This window comes from Somniosus microcephalus, chromosome 30 (genome assembly GCF_052327205.1).
Source record: "Somniosus microcephalus isolate GS21.2 chromosome 30, FLI_Smic_1.0, whole genome shotgun sequence".
NCBI lineage: Eukaryota > Metazoa > Chordata > Chondrichthyes > Squaliformes > Somniosidae > Somniosus > Somniosus microcephalus.
Window position 1 is genome coordinate 5,047,767 of NC_141016.1, and position 21,909 is coordinate 5,069,675.

The 21,909-nt window shown below is 47.1% G+C and overlaps 1 protein-coding gene and 1 pseudogene across 1 annotated transcript; both read left to right on the forward strand.

Annotated features, from left to right (window-relative positions):
* Positions 1-3,807, forward strand: part of LOC147097870 (prenylcysteine oxidase 1-like) — a 142,289-nt pseudogene extending 138,482 nt beyond the window's left edge.
* A 3,255-nt stretch (positions 3,808-7,062) lies between these two features.
* On the forward strand, positions 7,063-17,535 carry snrpg (small nuclear ribonucleoprotein polypeptide G). Its single transcript, XM_085970910.1, has 4 exons — positions 7,063-7,192; positions 13,505-13,527; positions 14,622-14,746; positions 17,258-17,535. The coding sequence occupies exons 1-4, from the start codon at positions 7,161-7,163 to the stop codon at positions 17,306-17,308; spliced, it is 231 nt and encodes a 76-aa protein (XP_085827036.1). The 5' UTR covers positions 7,063-7,160; the 3' UTR covers positions 17,309-17,535.
* Positions 17,536-21,909: the final 4,374 nt, after the last annotated feature.

The following is a 21,909-nucleotide window of genomic DNA, read 5'->3' on the forward strand; positions in this document are numbered from 1 at the left end:
CTCTGAGTGAGAAGGTCATGGGTTTAAGCCCCAATCCAGAGACTTGAGCACAAAATCAAGGCTGATGCTCCCAGTGCAGTGCTGAGGGAGTGCCGCACTGTTGGTGGTGCCGTCTTTCGGATGAGATTTTAAACCGAGGCCCCGTCTGCTCTCTCTGTTGGACGTAAAAGACCCCAGGGCACTATTTCGAAGAAGAGCAGGGGAGTTCTTCCCGGTGTCCTGGACAATATTTATCCCTCAACCAACATAACAAGAACAGAGTATCTGGTTATTATCTCATTGCTGTTTGTGGGAGCTTGCTGTGCGAAAATTGGCTGCCGCGTTTCCTACATTACAACAATGACTAAATTTCAAAAAGTACTTGGCTGTAAAGTGCTTTGAGACTTCCTGAGGTGGTGAAAGGCAAGTTCTTTCTTGTCCCAAGTACTAGATAATGCGTGCAACTAAATGAGACTGAACCAGGGATCGTGCTGAACTAGTTATCTTTACCCAATGAAGTACTTTTGGAGTGTAGTCACAGTTGTACTGTAGGAAATGTGGCAGCCAAGTTGCACACAGCAAGCTCCCACAAACAGCAATGTGATAATGCCCAGATCATCTGTTCTTGTTACGTTGATTGAGGGATAAATATTGTCCAGGACTTCGGGGATAATCGTCTGTTCTTCTTCGAAATAGTGCCATAGGATCTTTTACATCCACCTGAGAGAGTAGACGGGGCCTCGGTTAACATCTCATCTGAAAGACAGCACCTCCGGCAGTGCAGCACTCCCTCTGTACTGCACTGGAGTGTCAGCGTAGATTTTTTGTGCTGAAGTCTCTGGGGCTTGAACCCACGACCTTCTGACCCTGAGGCCAGAGTGCTGCCCACTGAGCCACAGCTGACACTGACAAGAAGAGATCATATTAATACCTTTGTCTCCCCTACAGGCATGACATCGCTTCTGGGTGCTGAGTCCGATCCGTGGACAGTGGAAGGGGCCAACAGACTGGTTTGCCTCAGGCCTCCTCTACTCAGCCAAAGCTAACCTCATCAAAGGCAAGGTCACGTCAGTGGAACACAAAGAGAGGCCTCAACGCAATGGTGAGACCGAGGGTCAGTAAATCGCACACTCTGCCGGCAACACAGCTGAGGAGATCCAATCAGGGCTCGGTCCTCCTTGGCCTGGCCTTTGAAGGACTGAGTGGCACTGCTATCCTGCTTTCAGAACACTCTTGAGCGCTTCGAATCCAGATTGACAGTTCTGATCATTGCAGAATTATGAAGTTAATCCGTCCCAGTGCAGTGCCGAGGGAGTGCCGCACTGCCGGAGGTGCCGTCTTTCAGATGAGACGTTAAACCGAGGGCCCCGCCTGCTCTCTCGGGTGGGTGTAAAAGATCCCAGGGAACCACTTTGAAGAAGAGCAGGGGGAGTTCTCCCCGATGTCCTGGGGCCAATATTTATCCCACAACCAACATCACTAAAACAGACTATCTGGTCATTATCACATCGCTGTTTGTGGGAGCTTGCTGTGCGTAAATTGGCTGCTGCGTTTCCTACATTACAACAGTGACTACTCTTCAAAAAGTACTTCATTGGCTGTAAAGCACTTTGAGAAATCCTGAAGTCTATATAAATACAAGTTCGTTCTTTCTGTTCTTTTAGTTTGACACCTACTGAAGGGGCGCATTTTGAGGCCTAACTTCCAGGATGCACACACGCCAAAAATTCCAGGCCTGAAGTGCGCTCCCCACAAGCGCTGGTGCACACTGAAAGCACCGACTCCTGCTGCCTTCACCTGCCGAGACCCTTATCTCTGGAATCCCCTCCCTAAACCTCTCCGCCTCTCTCTCCTAAACATAGAAACATAGAAGATAGGAGCAGGAGTAGGCCATTCGGCCCCTCGAGCCTGCTCCGCCAATGAGATCATGGCTGATCATCCAAATTCAGTACCCGGTCCCTGCCTTCTCCCCATATCCCTTGATCCCTTTAGCCTTAAGAAATATATCCAACTCTTTTTTGAATATATTTAATGAACTGGCCTCCACCGCCCTCTGTGGCAGAGAATTCCACAGGTTCACCACTCTCTGGGTGAAGAAATTCCTCCTCATTTCAGTCCTAAATGGCTTACCCCTTATCCTTAGACTATGACCCCTGGTTCTGGACTCCCCGGCCATCATAAACATCCTTCCTGCATCTAGTCTGTCCAGGCCTGACAGAATTTTATAGGTTTCGATGAGATCCCCTCTCAATCTTCTAAACTCCAGTGAGTATAAGCCCAATCGACACAATCTCTCCTCATACGTCATTCCTGCCATCCCAGGTATCAGCCTGGTGAATCTTCGCTGAACTCCCTCCATGGCAAGAACATCCTTCCTCAGATAAGGCGACCAAAACTGCACACAATACTCAAGGTGTGGTCCCACCAAGGCCCTGTACAACTGTAGCAAGACATCTTTGTTCCTGTACTCAAACCCTCTTTTAAAACCCACCTCTTCGACCAAGCTTTGGTCGGCTGTCCTAATATCTCCTCATGTGGCTCGGTGTCAAACCTTGCCTGATAATCGCTCCCTGTGAAGCGCCTCGGGACGTTTTACTAGGTTAAAAGTGTTGTTGTTGTGACGAGACAGAATATCAGACGTGTGTGTTTTGTCTTTTTAAGTTGTGAAATAGTGCCCTTTATTTTCAGGTGAGGCTGTTGCATTCTATGAAGTGAATTACACAGCGGGCCCAGACACCGGCTACAACATGTACAACATCATAATTTTGGCAGCACCCTTGGACCCGGGCAAGTCGGAAATCCGTTTCCACGATTTCTCACAGCCGATTGGCTGCGGACAGAGGTTGTCACGTTGGGGCACGGCCGTTTAAACGCTGCCTACTTTGGTCACCAGGGGGGCCGGGACCTTTCCGTCCGACCGCCATCACCACCACCGCCCAATCGGGCAGCTTTATCTTGGGCGTTGGCGTCTTGCCGCCCGTCGCGGGGGGAGCAGGACGACCAGCACCACCCCCACCCTCGACCTCGGCCCGCGTCTGGAAGGTGCTGCCGCGCGATCTGCTGGCCGAGGAGCGCTTGAGCCGCCTCTTCGCCGCCCGCGGGGGCCATGAGGGAGGCCTGCTGGCTCGCCTGCACCCCACCGCCCCCCCCACCGCCGCTACAGCCCGGCCGACCAGGCGCCGTCCTTCGTCCTCCATGACCGGATTTACCACCTCAACGCCATCGAGTGTGCGGCCAGTAGCATGGAGGTGGCTGCCATCGCCGCCAAGAATGCCGTCCTGCTCGCCCACCACCGCTGGTTCCAGCAGCTGGACAAGATCGACCAGGACGCCCTGCCGCAGAGACTTACGGTCGAGCTCTGACCTGCGCCTGCAAGAAAAGACACTGTGCTCCTAAAAGCCTTTTTACACTTACAGAACGTTTTACGAACATACGAATTAGGAGCAGGAGTCGGCCCCTAGAGCTTGCTCCGCCATTCAGTAAGATCATGGCTGATCTGATTACTTCACATGCCCGCCTACCCCCGATAACCTTTCACCCCCTTGCTTATCAAGAATCTATCTACCTCTGCCTTAAACATATTCAAAAGACTCTGCTTCCACTGCACTCTGAGGAAGAGAGTTCCAAAGACTCATGACCCTCTGTGAGAAAAAAATTCTCCTCATCTCTGTCTTAAATGGGCGACCCCATATTTTTAAACAGTGACCCCCTAGTTCTAGATTCTCCCACAAGAGGAAACATCCTCTCCACATCCACCCTGTCCAGACCCCTCAGGATCTTATATGTTTCAATCAAGTCACCTCTTACTCTTCTAAACTCCAGCGGATACAAGCCTAGCCTGTCCAACCTTTCCTCAGAAGAGAACCCGCCCATTCCAGGTAATAGTCTCGTAAACCTTCTCTGAACTGCTTCCAACGCATTCACATCCTTCCTTAAATAAGGAGACCAATACTGTACACAGTACTCCAGATGTGGTCTCACCAATGCCCTGTATAACTACCCAATTACCTTAAATGCTGTGTTCAGCACAATTACACAGAATTACATAGAATGTACAGCGCAGAAACAGGCCATTGGGCCAAACTGCGCCATGCCGGTGTTTATGTTCCACACGAGCCTCCTCCCACCCCTCTTCATCTCACCCATTCAGCATATCCTTCTATTCCTTTCTCCCTCGTGTGTTTATCTCGCTTCCCCTTAAATGCATCTTTGCTATTTAACTGAACGACTCCCCGTGGTAGCGAGTTAACATAAGAACATAAGAAATAGGGGCAGGAATAGGCCATTTGGCCCCTCGAGCCTGCCCCGCCATTCAATAAGATCATGGCTGATCTTCGACCTCAACTCCACTTTCCCACCTGATCCCCATATCCCTCGATTCCCCTAGAGTCCAAAAATCTATCTATCTCAGCCTTGAATATACTCAACGATTCAGCATCCACAGCCCTCTGGGGTAGAGAATTCCAGAGATTCACAACCCTCTTCTGAGTGAAAAAATTCCTCCTCATCTCGGTCTTAAATAGCCGACCCCTTATCATGAGACTGTGACCCCTAGTTCTAGACTCTCCAGCCAGGGGAAACAACCTCTCAGCATCTACCCTGTCAATCCACTTCAGAATCGTGTATGTTTCAAAGAGATCACCTCTCATTCTTCTAAACTCCAGAGAGTATCGGCCCAATCTACACAATCCCTCCTCATAGGACAACCCCCTCATCCCAGGAATCAATCTAGTCGTTCACCTCACTGCTGTTTGTGGGATTTACTTTGTGCAAGACTGGCAGCTTGCCCTTTCTTTAATTAACGATCAGGAGACACTGGGTTGCCCCAGTGTCAAAAAGTGCAACAAATAGAAAACAAAATCAGAATAAACAAAAGAAACTTACTAAATTAAATAATAGTACTATTAGCCGAGTCTACTGTACACTCCAGTCCCTGCAGTGCCCACCGCTCGTGGGAAGCCCCAAGCGTACAGCCGGACACTGTGTGCCCCTTCCCCAGGGCACTGCCAGCTCGCATGCTGAACAGTGATTGCAATTCAATTGTATTTCAGCGCAGGTGAAGTGTTAGGAGCCCCATCTGGGAGACGTGATCAGGTGGTGTATCAATGCAAGTCTTTATAGAATCAAAGAATCGTAGAAAATGACAGCGCAGGAGGAGGCCATTCAGCCCGCCGTGCCTGTGCCGGCTCAGTGCCACACCCCCCTGCTCTTTGTCCGTAACCCTGTCAGTTCCTCATCCTCAAGAACCCGTCCAACTCCCTTTTAAAATTAGTGATGGAATCAGCTTCCGCCACCTTTTCAGGTCGAGCGTTCCAGATCCCCACAACTCGGAATGAAAAAAATTCTCATTTCTGCTCTAGATTTTATGCCAATGATTTTGAATCTATGATCTCTGGTTATCGACCCACTCGCCAGAGGGAATAGTTTTCCCTATTTACTCTTTATCAAAATCTCTCATCATCTTGAAAACCTCTGTTAGATCACCTCTTAACCTTCTCTGTCCTAACTTTTCCAACCTCTCCTCAGAACTGAAGTCCCTCATCCCTGGTAACATCCTGGTAAACCTCCTCTGTACCCTTTCTAAGGCCTTTACATCTTTCCTGAAGTGTGGGGCCCAGAAGTGTCCACAATACTCCAACTGAGGCCTAACCACTGATGTATGAAGTTCTAGCTTGATTTCTTCGCTATTAGATTCTAAAAAGAGACTTGAGCACAAAAATCTAGGCTGACACGCCCAGTGCAGTACTGAGGGAGGTGCTGCACTGTCGGAGGTGCCGTATTTCAGATAAGTCGTTAAACCGAGGCCCTGTCTGCTCTCTCGGGTGGATGTAAAAGATCCTGTGGCACTATTTCGAAGAAGAGCAGGGAATTCTCCCCGCTGCCCTGGCCAATATTTATCCCTCAACCAACATCACGAAGAACAGATTATCTGGTCGTTATCAGAGTGATGTTTGTGGGAGCTTGCTGTGTGCAATTTTGGCTGCCGCGTTTCCTACGACAGTGACTACACTTCAAAAATAGTACCTCATTGGATGTAAAGCGCTTTGAGATGTCCTGAGGTTGTGAAAGGCGCTATAGAAATGCAAGGTTTTTTAAAATATTCCATTCCTCTATTTATAAAACCATGTCACCCTTGAAGGGCTGTATCCTACGAGGCGACGGACCAAGAGCTGGGAAGTAGGATCAGGCTGGATAGCTCCTTTTCGGCCGGCACTGGCAGAATGGAGTGAAGTTAGGAAACACTTCTGCGCACAAAGGGTGGTAGGAGTTTGGAACTCACTTCCACAAATGGCAATTGATGCTGGGTCAACTGTTAAATTTTAAATCTGAGATTGATAAGCTTCCTGTTAACCAAAGGTATTAAGGGATATGGGCCAAAGGCTATGGAGTTAGGTCGCAGATCAGCAATAATCTCATTGAATGGCGGAGCAGGCTCGAGGGGCCGAATGGCCTCCTCCTGTTCCGATGATGGGCCGGATGGCCTCCTCCTGCACCGTAAACCTCTGATTCGATAGGCATTTTTTTTGAACCACCTTATCAACTTTCTTAGAATGCAGTGCCAGCTGCAAGTACGTAACTGCATGAGGGGGGCAGGAGTGATTGCTGAGTGGGGGCCAGTGCACTGCACTGAGTGAAGGCAAGGGCAAAAGGCTCAGGAGCCGGGCGCCACTGCGCATGTGCGGAGCCAGAGCGGGACGGTAGTGCGCATGTGCGGTCCTGAGCGGGACGGCACTGCGCATGTGCAGCCCTGAGCGGGACGGCCGTGTGCGGACCTGAGAGGGACGGCAGTGCGCATGTGTGGGCCTGAGAGGACAGCAGTGCGCATGTGCGGTCCTGAGCGGGTCGGCAGTGCGCATGTGCAGCCCTGAGCGGGACGGCAGTGTGCATGTGCGGACCTGAGCGGGACGGCAGTGCGCATGTGCGGGCCTGAGAGTGACAGCAGTGCGCATGTGCGGGCCTGAGAGTGACAGCAGTGCGCATGTGCGGGCCTGAGAGTGACAACAGTGCGCATGTGCGAGCCTCAGGGGGACAGCAGTGCGCATGTGCGGGCCTGAGAGCGACAGCAGTGCGCATGTGCGGGCCTGAGAGCGACAGCAGTGCGCATGTGCGGACCTGAGAGCGACAGCAGTGCGCATGTGCGGGCCTGAGAGAAGAAGCTTGGATCGAGCCGCCGAGAGACGATGAGTAAAGCGCACCCGCCCGAGTTGAAGAAGTGAGTCGGCGGGGAGAGGGAGCGAGAGAGCCGGGGGGTGGGAGCTAGACCCGGAGTCTCCCCGCCCGCTCCCGGGTGCGGGAGTAGGCCTCAGCCTGGGCCTCGATTTAATGCCAGCCCGACAGAGAGCGCGGCGGCCGCGGCCTTTGTCCCTCTGCCTCACCCTCGGGGCCTGGGCCTCCTTCGCCCGCCCGCGTGTGGCTCGGCGTCCCCTCATCCACCCGGGCCCTGGGGATTCCCCTCACACAGCGTGCGCTGCCGGCCCGGCCTCCCAGCACCGCGCCCGCCGCGCTGGGCTTTCTTGTTCTTTCTCTCGGGGGCGGTATTGGGCGGGGGGATTCTCCGCTGTAAAACCCGCCGCGTGGGATTGCCCGCCGCCGCCCGGCCACTCGGCCCTCCCCGCCCCTGCTGCCCGAGTCTCCTGCAGCGACTGCGCTACAACTGGAAGGCGTGATGTTCCCATAGAATCTACAGCACAGAAACAGGCCGCTGTTTATCCCGCAACCAACATGATCCCCTCATTTATCACATTAATGTTTGTGGGATCTTGCTGTGCGCAAATTGGCGGCTGCGTTTCCTACATTACAACAGTGACTACATTCCAAAAAGTACTTCATGGGCTGTAAAGCGCTTTGAGACTTCCCGAGGTGGTGAAACGAGCTATAGAAATGCAAGTCTTTCATTCGGCCCAACAGCTCCCTTCCGGCATTTAGGCTCCACAAGAGCCTCCCCCACCCCTCTTCATCTCTCACCCCATCACCATATCCTTTTCTCCCTTTTGCCCTCGTGTTTATCTGCTTCCCCTTAAATGCATCTCTGCTATTCATAGAAATATAGAAGATAGGAGCAGGAGTAGGCCATTTGGCCCCTCGAGCCTGCTCCGCCATTCAATGAGATCATGGCTGATCATCCAAATTCAGTACCCTGTCCCTGCCTTCTCCCCATATCCCTTGATCCCTTTAGCCTTAAGAAATAGATCTAACTCCTTCTTGAATATATTTAATGAATTGGCCTCAACTGCCTTCTGTGGTAGAGAATTCCACAGGTTCACCACTCTCTGGGTGAAGAAATTCCTCCTCATCTCTGTCCTAAATGGCTTACCCCTTATCTTTAGACTGTGACCCCTGGTTCTGGACTCTCCCACCATCAGGAACATCCTTCCTGCATCTAATCTGTCCAGTCCTGTTAGAATTTTATAAGTTTCAATGAGATAGAAACATAGAAACTAGGAGCAGGAGTAGGCCATTCGGCCCTTCGAACCTGCTCCGCCATTCAACGAGATCATGGCTGATCATCCAAACCCTAGCACCCGGTCCCTACACCAACATCCATCCCACCCAAGCCCTATCCCCGTAACCCCACGTATTTAATCCCCCCTAACACTAAGGGCCAATTTTTTTTTAATCATGGCCAATCAACGTAACCCGCACATCTTTGGACCCCTCTCATTCTTCTAAACTCCAGCAAGTATAAGCCCAATCGACCCAATCTCTCCTCATACGTCATTCCTGCCATCCCAGGTATCAGCCTGGTGAATCTTCGCTGCACTCCCTCCATGGCAAGAACATCCTTCCTCAGATAAGGCGACCAAAACTGCACACAATACTCAAGGTGTGGTCTCACCAAGGCCCCTGTACAACTGCAGCAAGACATCCTTGTTCCTGTACTCAAACCCTGTCGCTACGAAGGCTACCATACCATGAGGAACTTGCTACCACATGGGAGTGCTGCAAGCACTCCCATGTGGTAGCAAGTTCCACATTCTCACCGCCCTCTTGGTAAAGAAGATTCTCCCGAGTCCCCTGTTGGATTTACTAGTGACTATCTTAGATTTATGGCCCCTATATATTGCTTAAAGTAAAAGTATATCTTCATGCAAGTCTTTTTTTAATCTTTTGTTTAATCTTGTATCGATGGCACTTCAGCTACTGGAATGAAGTTTGCTTCCATCTACCATGTCCCATTCATTCGTCATTGTAAACATTTCTATCATATTTCCCGATAACCTGCATGTAACGAAAAAGCCGCATTGTTTCAATTCTTTCTTCATATTTGTATTTCCGCAAAAGCAGATTTCCTCATAGCAGGCAGCAAGCCAGTGCACACTGCGGTCATAAGATAGCAAAATACTGCGGATGCTGGAAATCCGAAATGACAACAGAAAATGCTGGAAAAACTCAGCAGGCCAGGGCAGCATCTGTGGAGAGAGACGAAGGGTCATCGACCTGAAACGTTGACTCTATTTCTCTCTCCACGGATGTTGCCTGGCCTGCTGAGTTTTTCCAGCGTTTTCTGTTGTTATTGCGGTCTTAATAAGGTTTTATATAGGATCAGCATTATATTTAGGTTTTTATATTCTGTACCTCTTACGGTAAAATCTAAAAAAAAATCCATTCTGTGGAAAATTTGTTTCCCCAAACATCACAGTCAGTGTATGAGACACTGTGTAGTGCATTCCTCCGTTGGTCAGTATATACATTCATGGTCGGTGATGGCCCTTCACATTCCTACTCGGGTCTGTGTGTATTTTGTGGAACATTATTTATTAGCTGTTTACCATCTCTTTTCTTTCCTAAAACACATGGACTGAATAATCAGCTAAGGTTACCTACTTTGTTCTCTAGAAGCTTATTTTTTGCTTACATTGGTGCAGTGTGCTGCACATTGCAGAAACCACTTGAAAGGCATTTTTTGGTAGTTAAGCGGTAAGTGCTAGCATTCGCTAACTGGGGAATAGCTTGGACATCTGCTTATCCAGTTGCACCTTTACAGAGCACATCAAAACTGCACTCTCCGGAGGGTTTCTCTCCCCACCTCCCAACCTTTCCTTGTTTTGGAACTGGGGTCCTTTTTGAAATAGTAGGAAACGTTGGAAATAAACATGCCCGTCAACAGCTGTAAACATAGAAGATAGGAGCAGGAGTAGGCCATTCGGCCCTTCGAGCCTGCTCCGCCATTCAATGAGATCATGGCTGATCATCCAAACTCAGTACCCTGTCCCTGCCTTCTCCCCATATCCCTTGATCCCTTTAGCCTTAAGAAATATATCCAACTCCTTTTTGAATATATTTAATGAACTGGCCTCCACCGCCCTCTGTGGCAGAGAATTCCACAGGTTCACCACTCTCTGGGTGAAGAAATTCCTCCTCATTTCAGTCCTAAATGGCTTACCCCTTATCCTTAGACTATGACCCCTGGTTCTGGACTCCCCGGCCATCATAAACATCCTTCCTGCATCTAGTCTGTCCAGGCCTGACAGAATTTTATAGGTTTCGATGAGATCCCCTCTCAATCTTCTAAACTCCAGCGAGTATAAGCCCAATCGACACAATCTCTCCTCATACGTCATTCCTGCCATCCCAGGTATCAGCCTGGTGAATCTTCACTGCACTCCTTCCATGGCAAGAACATCCTTCCTCAGGTAAGGTGACCAAAACTGCACACAATACTCAAGGTGCGGTCTCACCAAGGCCCTGTACAACTGTAGTAAGACATCCTTGTTCCTGTACTCAAACCCTCTTGCTACGAAGGCCAACATACAATTTGCCTTCTTAACCGCCTGCTGCACCTGCATGCTTACCTTCAGCGACTGGTGCACAAGAACACCCAGGTCTCTTTGCACTTCCCCTTCTCCCAATCTATTGCCATTCAAATAATAATCTGCCTTCCTGTTTTTGCCACCAAAGTGGATAACCTCACATTTATCCACATTATAGTGCATTTGCCATGTTTCTGCCCAATCTGTCCAAATCGTACTGGAGTTTCTCGACATCCTCCTCACAGCTTACCCTCCCACCCAGCTTTGTGTCGTCTGCAAATTTGGAGATATTACATCCAATTCCCTCGTCCAGATCATTAATATATATTGTGAACAGCTGGGGTCCTAGGACCGATCCTTGCGGTACCCCACTAGTCACTGCCTGCCACTCGGAAAATGACCCGTTTATTCCAACTCTTTGCTTTCTGTCCGCCAACCAGTTCTCTATCCAAGTCAATACCTTGCCCCCAATCCCATGTGCCTTAATTTTGCACGCTAATCTCTTATGTGGGACCTTATCGAAAGCCTTCTGAAAGTCCAAATACACCACATCCACTGGTTCTCCCTTATCTATTTTACCAGTTACATCCTCCAAAAATTCCAGTAGATTAGTCAAGCATGATTTACCTTTTGTAAATCCATGTTGACTTTGTCCGATCCTTTCACTGCTTACCAAGTGCTCTGCTATTACATCTTTTATAATAGATTCTAGCATTTTCCCCACTACCAGTGTCAGGCTTACCGGTCTATAATTCCCCGCTTTTTCTCTACCACCTTTTTTGAATAGTGGGGTAACATTAGCTACCCTCCAATCCATGGGTACTGTTCCAGAGTCTTATCGAGTTCTGGAAGATGACCAGCAATGCATCTATTATTTCTAGGGCCACTTCCTTAAGTACCCTGGGATGTAGATTATCAGGCCCTGGGGATTTATCGGCCTTCAGTCCCATCAATTTTCCTAACACCATTTCACTACAAATATTGATTTCTTTCAGTTCCACCCTTTCATCAGGCCCTATGTTCCCCGGCATCTCTGGGAGGTTATTTGTGTCCTCCTTTGTGAAGACAGAACCAAAGTATGAATTTAGTTGGTCTGCCATTTCTTTGTTTCCCATTATAAATTCCCCTGATTCTGACTGCAAGGGACCTACGCTTGACTTCACCAATCTTTTTCTCTTCACATATCTATAAAAGCTTTTACAGTCAGTTTTTATGTTCCCTGCTAGCTTACTCTCATATTCTATTTTCCCTTTCTTAATTAATCCCTTTGTCCTCCTTTGTTGAATCCTAAACTGCTCCCAATCCTCAGGATTATTGCTTTTTCTGGCCAATTTATATGTCGTCTCCTTGGATCTTATGCTATCCCTAATTTCCCTTGTTAACCACGGTTGAGTCACCTTTTTTGTTTTATTTTTATACCAAACTGGGATGAACAAATTCTGTAGCTCATCCATTCGGTCTTTGAATGTTTGCCATTGCCTATCCACCGTCAACCCTTTGAGTGCCATTCCCCAATCAATCCTACCCAACTCGCTCCTCAGACCATCGTAGTTTCCTTTATTTAAATTGAGGACCCTAGTCTCGGAGTCAACTACTTCATTCTCCATCTTAATGAAGAATTCAATCATATTATGATCGCTCAGACCCAAGGGGCCTCGTACAACAAAATTGCTAATTAATCCTTTCTCGTTACATAATACCCAGTCTAAGATGGCCTGATCTCTGGTTGGTTCCTCGACATATTGGTCCAGGAAACCATCCCGTAAACACTCCAGGAATTCCGCCTCCACAGTATTGTTACTAATTTGGTTGGCCCAATCTATATGTAGATTAAAGTCACCCATGATGACTGCTGTGCCCTTATTGCACGCTTCTTTAATTTCCCTTTTCATGCCATCCCCAACCTCCGGTTATGGTGTTTATTGTGTATTCATCCGTGTAGGGAACGGTAGTGAGCGTGTTGTCGCAACCTGTCATTGCTTTTCACAGGTGCCAACTGACCTATGTATTTCCACTCTTTCAGATTTTCAGCGCTTTGAAGTTTTTCCTTTTTTTTCCAGTTCTAGACGTGGTTCAAGCCTGCTAGCAGGCCATGGGTAATTCAGCTGTAATACGTGGGGAGTAGTGGGGCAAAATGCAATAATTTTAATTGTAATACAGGAAACTTTCTGGTATCCGGCACTGACGGGACCGAGCTGGTGCCGTTAGATCAAAACTGCCGTATAAACCAGCGGCAATGTTAAAACATAGAGAGCTTTTCAGCTCCGTGTGAATCAACAAACCCTGTTGCTTAGCAACAGCTTCAAAACAGTCGGCTGCAGCTGCAAGCGTCTCTAGCTGAAGCTGTTGCTTAGCTACAGACCTTGCAGAGCCTGACTGGGGGGAAAAAAAGCAACGAGAAGTAAAAAAAACTTATAGGAAACGGCTCCTGAATTTTGCCGGTAGATAGAGCTTTCCGGACGTTTAACCGCCGGTTCAACGAAAGTTTCCTGTAATGAGCGTTTATTATAAGTAATTAAAAATGTTGATGAGCAGCAGGAGAGCCATGGGTATTATTTTAAATGTTGCAAGGAATTTATGGTGAATATATTCTTTCCTATAAGAAGGTCTTGCAACGAAAGGTTCTCTTTCCCCTTAAATTTATTTTAGAGGTAATGTGGCTTCTGATGGATTTTTAAGGAGGCTTTTAAGTTCTGATGGTGTACTTGGTATTTGTGTATCCTACTATTTCACTGTCCTTGAACATCTCTTGTAATTTTTGTTTCTTTTCTTAGGTTCATGGACAAGAAGCTGTCATGTGAGTTTTGCATTTACTTTTTGCACAAGGAACAGTGATAACATGGTTTGGGGGAAAGGGTTGCATTACTCCAAACTGGAACTGTGCCAAATAACGTAACACAATAGGTTTCTTCAGCACAATGACTGTCAGGGCTGGGGAAACGCTAAGATCTATGATCAGGCTACTGCACACTGCAGCAGTGCAAGTGTTGAAGCTTCAAAATAGAATTTCAAACCCCTAAAACTGTTAATGCAGCTTTTTATTGAATGCACACGGTTGGGGGTGCCTTTCACGGAAGAGGCCATTTTGAATCCTGCAGGGCATTTTAAGCAACCAGTCATCTGGCAGAATATTTCAAGTAAAGGCACCAGTAACCGTCGGAACACACTTAAACAGGAGCATGGAGCAAATTCTAACCTGATGTAAATCAGATTCAGTGGCCTTTTTTATATTAAAAATAATCTGATTGAGCTGGTCAAGAACTGCATGATGAATATGGCAGCATGAAAGAACTCTCTTTCTATTATCTTGAGTAAATAATCTACAGTATCCTCTTGTGCCTTGTCTCAGAACTTTAAACCGCCCTGTATTAAATTGCGTGCTTTGTGGTCTGCCTCTTACTAGCAACAGATTTAAATCTTGCTCATTTTGATATTTGTTCTAAAAGACAAATTTCGAAGATTGCTTTAGGTGGCTGTGTGTATGTTGCTAGTTTTCTGTGATGCTGGGAAAGAAAATGACACTGCTTCTGTCCAGAAGAAAAGTAGCAATTAAAATTGTCTTTCTTTTACAATTCTCGCAATTACAGAAGCTGCAAGCCATTTGTCTGGAAAGTGCTTCTCTTCAATGTTCTGTCCATTCTTGATCATAAATTAAGATTGTGGGGAAGTGATGCTAACATCACAACTGTTAACATGTTAATTTAGTTGCTGTCGCAGTGTCGGGTGGGCGCTCAGTTCAAAGGGCAGCTCTGCAGTCTCGCCGGCTCTTGTGTTCATTAACTGCAGGCTGTGTGTGACTTTACTAGTTCCTGCTTTCAAATCAGTTCCGCGCGCAGAGATCACCGGGCAGCTTTGGATGCAGATTTCATGAGACTTTGTTTTCTCATTCAGTAAAACTGAATGGTGGGAGGCATGTGCAAGGAATCCTGCGTGGGTTCGACCCCTTCATGAATCTTGTCGTGGATGAAACCGTCGAGATGGCACCGGGTGGACAGCAGAATAACATCGGCATGGTGGTAAGTTACACTCGGGTCTTGTATTCCTACTTGAGTAAATCAATTTTCCCCATCCAGGAGTCCTCATAGTAACCCAGTTGGAGGGCATGGATATTTACACACAGATTTTTATGCAGTTCTGACCACACAGTGTTGTGTTGCTTGTCAATTGGTTTCTTTGGGGGGTGGGGAGGGGGAGATCCCATTTGAGTGGCAAACTGGCCTTTAATGGAAACTAGTTGAACATAAGAACATAAGAAATAGGAGCAGGAGCAGGCCAATCGGCCCCTCGAGCCTGCTCCACCATTCAATAAGATCATGGCTGATCTGATCCTAACCTCAAATCTACTTTCACTCTCCATCCCACCCGAACCCATGTGATCTCCCGGGAGAGGCGAAAAACCAGATTAAAAAACCCAATGGCCAATTTGGGAGAAAAAATCTGGGAAATTCCTCTCCGACCCATCTAGGCGACCGAAACTCATCCAGGAGATCACTCTGTCCCTATATTTTCTACAGTACTTCTGTAAAAGGCGATCTCCACCCCAGCCAGGAACAGGAATAGAACCATCTCCTGAAATCTAACACAGAATTAGAACACCAGAAGTAGGAGCAGGACCAGGCTACACGGCCCCTGGGCCCGCTCCGCTACCCACAGGGCCATGACCATTCCGAACCTAGACTCATGTCCAATTTCCTGCCCGCTCCCCGTAACCCTTAATTCCCTTCTAGGAAACTATCTATTTCTGTTTTAAATTTATTTAATGATGTAGCTTCCACAGCTTTCTGGGGCAGCAAATTCCACAAACCTCCTACCCTCTGAGTGAAGAAGTTTCTCCTCATCTCAGTTTTGAAAGAGCAGCCCCTTATTCTAAGATTATGCCCCCTAGTTCTAGTTTCCCCCATCATTGGGAACATCCTCACCGCATCCACCCGATCAAGCCCCTTCACAATCTTATATGTTTCAATAAGATCGCCTCTCATTCTTCTGAACTCCAATGAGTAGAGTCCCAATCTACTCAACCTCTCATATGTCCACCCCCTCATCCCCGGGATTAACCGAGTGATCTATCTTTGTACTGACTCGAGAATGCCCAGTAACGCTCCTCGTACACAACACTTCTCGTCTTTAATTCCAATGTTAAGTATTGTGAATTAACATTTGGAACCATGTTTGCAATACTCCTCAAAATACACTACAGGAAACTTTGTTATATCCGGCACCGACGGGACCGAGCTGTTGCCGACCTATCAAAACTGCCGGACATACAAAGTTAATGTTGAAGCATACGGAGGTTTTCATCTCCGTATCTGACAACAAACACTGTTGCTTAGCAACAGCTTCAAACAGTCGGCCCGTACCTTGGAAGCGTCTCTGTAGCTTAGCAACAGCTTCAGAGACTTTCCAAAGCCTGACTGTTGGGGGGAAAAAAAGCCACGAGAAGAAAAAAAACCTAACAAAATGGCTCCTGATTTCTACCGGTAGATCGAGGTTTCCGGACATACAACCTCCGGATAAACCAAAGTCTCCTGTATATATATCAGCATTTCTTGGTGTAAAGTAAATTTTGCCTCGCCAAGGTCCATGTGTCTCTTTGACACTATACTGCTCTGGTAATGTCACTGATGAGACAGAGATCGGTGTTCATTGCTATTAATTGTAGCGTGGGCCGCGCTCGGAGCTGATCCGTGGCCCCCTCGTCGCCAGAAGACTCTCTTTGGCTGCGTAAGCACCACAGAGCGTTAATGAAGTCTAAATAAGTTTTCGATCCCACTTCTTCCCTCGGTCATGATGTTCATTATTTAATATCTATCTCTCTTTTTTGCGGGTGCTGTTAGTTGTCAAATGACGACGCTTTTCTATTCTGCCATAGCCTGCCACGTCAGGTCCCTGTCGCTCAGTTAAAGGAAGAATATCTGGCCTGCAGTCTAACTGATGATAGGACTATATACCACGCCACCCGATGTTCCGCGCGGCCTGTTTCTGTTGGTGCGCGATTCCATTAAATGTCCGCGCGTGCGCAGTATTTACAGTGGAGAAGCCGGTGAGCGTCAATGTTCCCGCTAAGGTGCATGGCCGCGCTGTCATCTACAAGGTCCCACTCACTGGCTTTTCCACTGTAGATACCGTGCATGCGCACAAATTTGAATGGGCCGCGCACGGAGGGGGGGTGGTGGGTGGAAGCAGGCAGGGCAGCTGACGGGAGACGTTGGTGAGCAGCCTGCGCGGGACTTTTCCCATCACTGCGCCGGCGCTTACTGGGAACATTGACACTGCCCCAATTTGACTTCGGCCTGTCTCTGTGAGAAAGCATCTTTTCTCCGGTTGATTTGTTCCCATCCTGATCCAAACATGAGGCTCTCCTACAGTGCTGCCAGCACGATCTTGTGGCTTACCACTCTGGCGCAGAGCTTGTGCTCAGTTAGGAGTCTGGTATCAGTGCCTGAGGTTGTACATTCTAGCACGAAAATGTACTTGTCGTTGTTCTTTCAATGAGCGTTTTAACTTTATTTTTGAACTCAATCCATTAGGTCATTAGAGGGAACAGCATCATCATGCTAGAAGCCTTGGAGCGAGTGTAGTGAAGACATCTCCTTGGAGCGAGTGTAGCGAAGACATTTACTGGTTTTGAAGCCTGGGAAACATTGTGAAGACTGCGATGATGAGTTTTGCACCTTGGAAATTTTGTTCTTTTTTTTACAGCGGAAGATTGCAACCTTATAGACGCAACTGGTTATGTTTTGTGAATACTTTATAATCTGTACTTTGGAACGTCAATAACATTAAATGCATTTTTGTATGAAATTAAGATTGGATGAAATGCTTTTGTATTCCTTGTTTTTGTATGTGTTTCTTGTAGATGAACACCAAATGATCTGCAATTTACCAGTAATATAATCTACCTTTCCTCCTGAAAATAAACCATGTGCAATTATAATTGTAACTGGAGATAAATCATTGCCCCCTCTCCCCGATCAAGAAATAACAATACTAGATATAACTGCATACTGCTGAAAATCATTACATTTACGCAAAATATGTCATACCTGCCTGGCTCAAATTTCATACTCCTAAAGCTGTAACAAATCACAGAATCCTTTGCCCAGTTTTGGTTTCCTCACATGGTGGGTGATATTGAGGCTTTGGAAAGGGTGCGGAGGAGGAACCACCAGACTAATTCCCAGTCTAAAGCATCTTAGTTATCAAGATAGGCTAAAAGAGCTGGGACTCTGCACTTAAGAGAAGTGTAGACTTGGGGCTGATCTGATTGAGGTTTATTAGATAAGGAGATAGATTGTGTTCCAGTTGACAGTTTGTTTCAATTAAATCTGTTAGGGAGGGCCGGGGGTCAAAAATGTAAGTTGTGTAAGGCCGTATCTAGGTTGGGTGTCGGGGTGGTTGTTTTCCCAGAAAATACTGGAGCTCTGGAGCAGGCTGCCGGCTCGTGCAGTAGACGCCGATTCGCTGAATTCCTTCAAGCGAGAGCTGGACCCGTTTCTGGCTGGGGCGGACATCACCTCGTACAGAAGGTAGGTTCTGCAGGGAATCCGGGACCCAGAGTGATCTCCTGGAATAGTTTCCATCGCCTTGCTGGGTCGGCGAGGGATTTCCCAGATTTTTTTCCCCCAAATTGGCCTGGATTATCTGGTTTTTCGCATCTCCCAAGAGATCGTATGGTTTCAGGTAGGGTGGCGAGTGTATATATTGAGACACAAGGTATCACAATTGCGTGGAACAGGCTAGATGTTTATGTGCACGAGTGCATAAGTTCCACGGGGAAAATAAGGATGTACAAGAAGCCACATCCTTGGTGTTTTTGAAGACCCTTTTGCCCGTTCTGAGGTGAGTGGCTTATTGCTTGAAATAAGGTTTGTAATGTAATCGACACGGGCACGACAAGAAAATAATGGTGTGTTAAGAATGTGTTTAATGTTTTCTGCTAGTGACCTGTGCCCCTCTGAAAAGCCTGGGGCTTGATTTTGGGGGAGGGGGTTTAAGTAGAGCTATCTTTGTCCACTAAAGGGACTGAAGGAGGAAGCAAGCTGAAGCTCAGGGTATGGATTGATGCCTACCGCTCCCAGATATCAGCTGTGATCAACTGCAAGACCTGCCGTTCTTGGTGCTGTTTGTAAGCCTTGCTACCTTCTGAGGAAACCAACAGGAAAACCACTGTTGGGACTTTGAAGGTAAATATAATTTTTTCTTCTTTGGTTAAAAACATTTGCTCTTTGGGAGATTTTTCACAAGCGATGGTATGCATCTGTGATGTGTTTATTCGGGCAGCCCATCTGTTTATTAACAGTTCCTCCTCACTCCCCTTCCTCACCCTCTCAGTGCTGATCTGGTTTGGTTTTTGCTCCATGTGCAGGCCTGGATTTCGGTGCCTGGGACCCCTGCATTCTCTAAACCTGGTCAGCAATTGAATACACCACCACTTAACCCTTATTCTTTGTACGATAGTGGACAATAGATTGCAGCAGCCATACCCTGAGCCACTGGTTTCCCCCAGGTTGTGTGTACAGGGTTGTGAAGATAACTTGCATCTGAGGGAATCAACTTATTTTTCTGAACAGCAGTGAGTAAGGAAAACTTAGGATCCATTAATCAAAATAAATACTTAACTGTTTCTGAACTCCTCAACCTTCTTTCTGCAGAAAGGTGCAACCCAGTGCTGCCGTTAAACAGTCTAAGCTCTGATGCCCCGTGAGTAGCTCCATGGATTCTCTGCTAGTTTAAACAAAATATCTGCACGCTAGCAGTAATGGTCTGCTGTAGAGTAGGTTTATCCTAGACTGTTGAAGTGCTACATCTTAGAGTGCCGATGCTCATTCTTGGTTCATGTATTGCTTACTTAAAAAAAAAAACCAGGGATTGTATATTACACCACTATATAATACATAAAAAGAAAAAAGAAAGACTTGCATTTCTATAGCGCCTTTCACAACCTCAGGACGTCCCAAAGAGCTTTACAGCCAATGAAGTACTTTTTCATAGAATTGTAGAAATTAACAGCACAGAAGGGGAGGCCATTCGGCCCATCTTGTCCGTGCCAGCTGACAAAGCTATCCACCCATAGAATCGTAGAAGTGTAGTCACTTGTAATGTAGGAATCGCGGCAGCCAAATTTGTGCAGACCAGGGTCCCACAAAAAGCAATGTGAGTGACCAGATAGTGCTGATGATTGAGGGATAAATATTGGCCTGGACACCAGGTACAACTCCCCTGCTCTTCCTAGAAATAGTGCTGTGGGATCGTTTACGTCCACCTGAGAGGCTAGTCGGGGCCTCATTCGAAAGACGGCACCTCCGACAGTGCAGCACTCCCTCAGAGAGAAGGGAGCGGGACCTACTTTCATCTCAAGAAGAAATTGAACAATTTTTCTGTTTATATTCTTCAGTGCTGTAAAATGTTCATTTGCAATCGCACACATGCACATTTAGTCAGCTGTGGCTCAGTTGGTAGCACTTTCGCCTTTGAGTCCGAAGGTTGTGGATTAAAGTTGCACTCGAGATTTGAGCACAAAATCTAGGCTGGTATGCCAGTGCTCAAGTTATTAACAGAAAAAATTATTTGCCAATGATGCAGCCAAAGGTTCTAGACAAAATTTTCAGAAAATTCAAGGCTGGTATTTAGCTATGAGGAAGTTTGCAGATGATACAAAAATTGGCCATGTGGTTGATGATGCAGAAGATATCAATGGACTGGTCAGGTGGGCAGAACAGTGGCAAATGGAATTCAATCAGGAGAAGTGTGAGGTGATGCATTTAGGGAGGGCTAACAAGGCAAGGGGATACACAATAAATGGTAGGGCACTGAAGTGCAGAGGATTAGAGGGACCTTGGAGTGCATGTCCACGGTTCCTGGAAGCTAGCAGGACCGGTAGATAAGGTGGTTAAGAAGGCATACGGGATACTTGCCTTTATTATCCGAGGCGCAGAATATAAGAGCAGGGAGGTTATGCTTGCACTGTATAAAACGCTAGTTAGGTCGCAGCTAGAATACTGCGTGCAGTTCTGGTCACCACATTACAGGAAGGATGTGATTGCACTAGAGAGGGTACAGAGGAGATTTACGAGGATGTTGCCTGGGCTGGGGAATTTTAGCTATGCGGAAAGATTGGATAGGTTGGGGTTATTTTCTTTGGAACAGAGATTTATTGAGGTGTATAAAATTATGAGGGGCCTAGATAGAGTGGATAGGAAGGACTTATTTCCCTTAGCAGAGATGTCAATAACCAGGGGGCATAGATTTAAAGTAATTGGTCGGAGGTTTAGAGGGGATTTGAGAAATGTTTTCACCCGGGGGGTTGTGGGGGGGGGGGGGGGGTTGGTCTCACTGCCTGAAAGGATGGTAGAGGCAGAAAGCCTTATCGCATTTAAAAAGTACTCGGATATGCACTTGAAGTGCTGTAACCTCCAAGGCTACGGAGCAAGTGCTGGAAAGTGGGATTAGGGTGGATAGCTCTTTGTCGGCCGGCACAGACAAGATGGGCTGAATGGCCTCCTTCTGTGCTGTAAATTTCTGTGATTCTATGAAAACAACTTGCATTTATATAGCACCTTTATCGTAGGGCAACATACTGAAAGAAAGAATGGTGCTGAACCAGGTAGAAGAGAGGCTGAAAGAAGACTGGCGGTAATAGTATGTTCAATCATTGCAGGGCATCAATCATCAAAGCTGCGAAATCAGTCGAGTTTAAGGCTGAGGCCATTACATTGAAATTGTATCGTGCTCTTATCCGACTGCACCTTGAGAACTGTGTTCTGTTCCAGTCACCAAAGCAGAGGGGAAATGTCCAACCTCTTGAGCCAATGCAATGCAGGGCCACAAAGGTTATCCTGAACCGTGATTTTAATAACTTCAGACAAAGCTGCATTTTCTCTCTTTTCCATTTGCTTTCAATTTACACTTCATCTGCAGGCTGTTCATCGAAAGGCCTGAAATCATAGACTCTTGAGACTTGAGAAAGTAGATGAATGCAAAGGGACCTTGTAAGAAGTATTAAAGATACTACATAGGACAGAGGCGGTCAATTTGGATCAGTATTTTTTAAGTTAAGCCATGCAGGAAATTTTGGAGTGCTGGGTTATAGGATATGTGATACAACTCTAAAAGGTCCCAGAATTGGCCTGTGTTTTATTGAGTACGGTTATGCCAATCTGTGGTGGTGGAGCAGAACAAT

What these genes read in the sequence shown, in the direction of transcription:
- snrpg (XM_085970910.1), top strand. Translation starts at nt 7,161, where the DNA reads ATGAGTAAAGCGCACCCGCCCGAGTTGAAGAA. An exon ending in CACCCGCCCGAGTTGAAGAA is followed by an intron (nt 7,193 to 13,504) that starts GTGAGTCGGCGG and finishes TTCTTTTCTTAG; the next exon opens with GTTCATGGACAAGAAGCTGT. An exon ending in AGAATAACATCGGCATGGTG is followed by an intron (nt 14,747 to 17,257) that starts GTAAGTTACACT and finishes TCAATCCATTAG; the next exon opens with GTCATTAGAGGGAACAGCAT.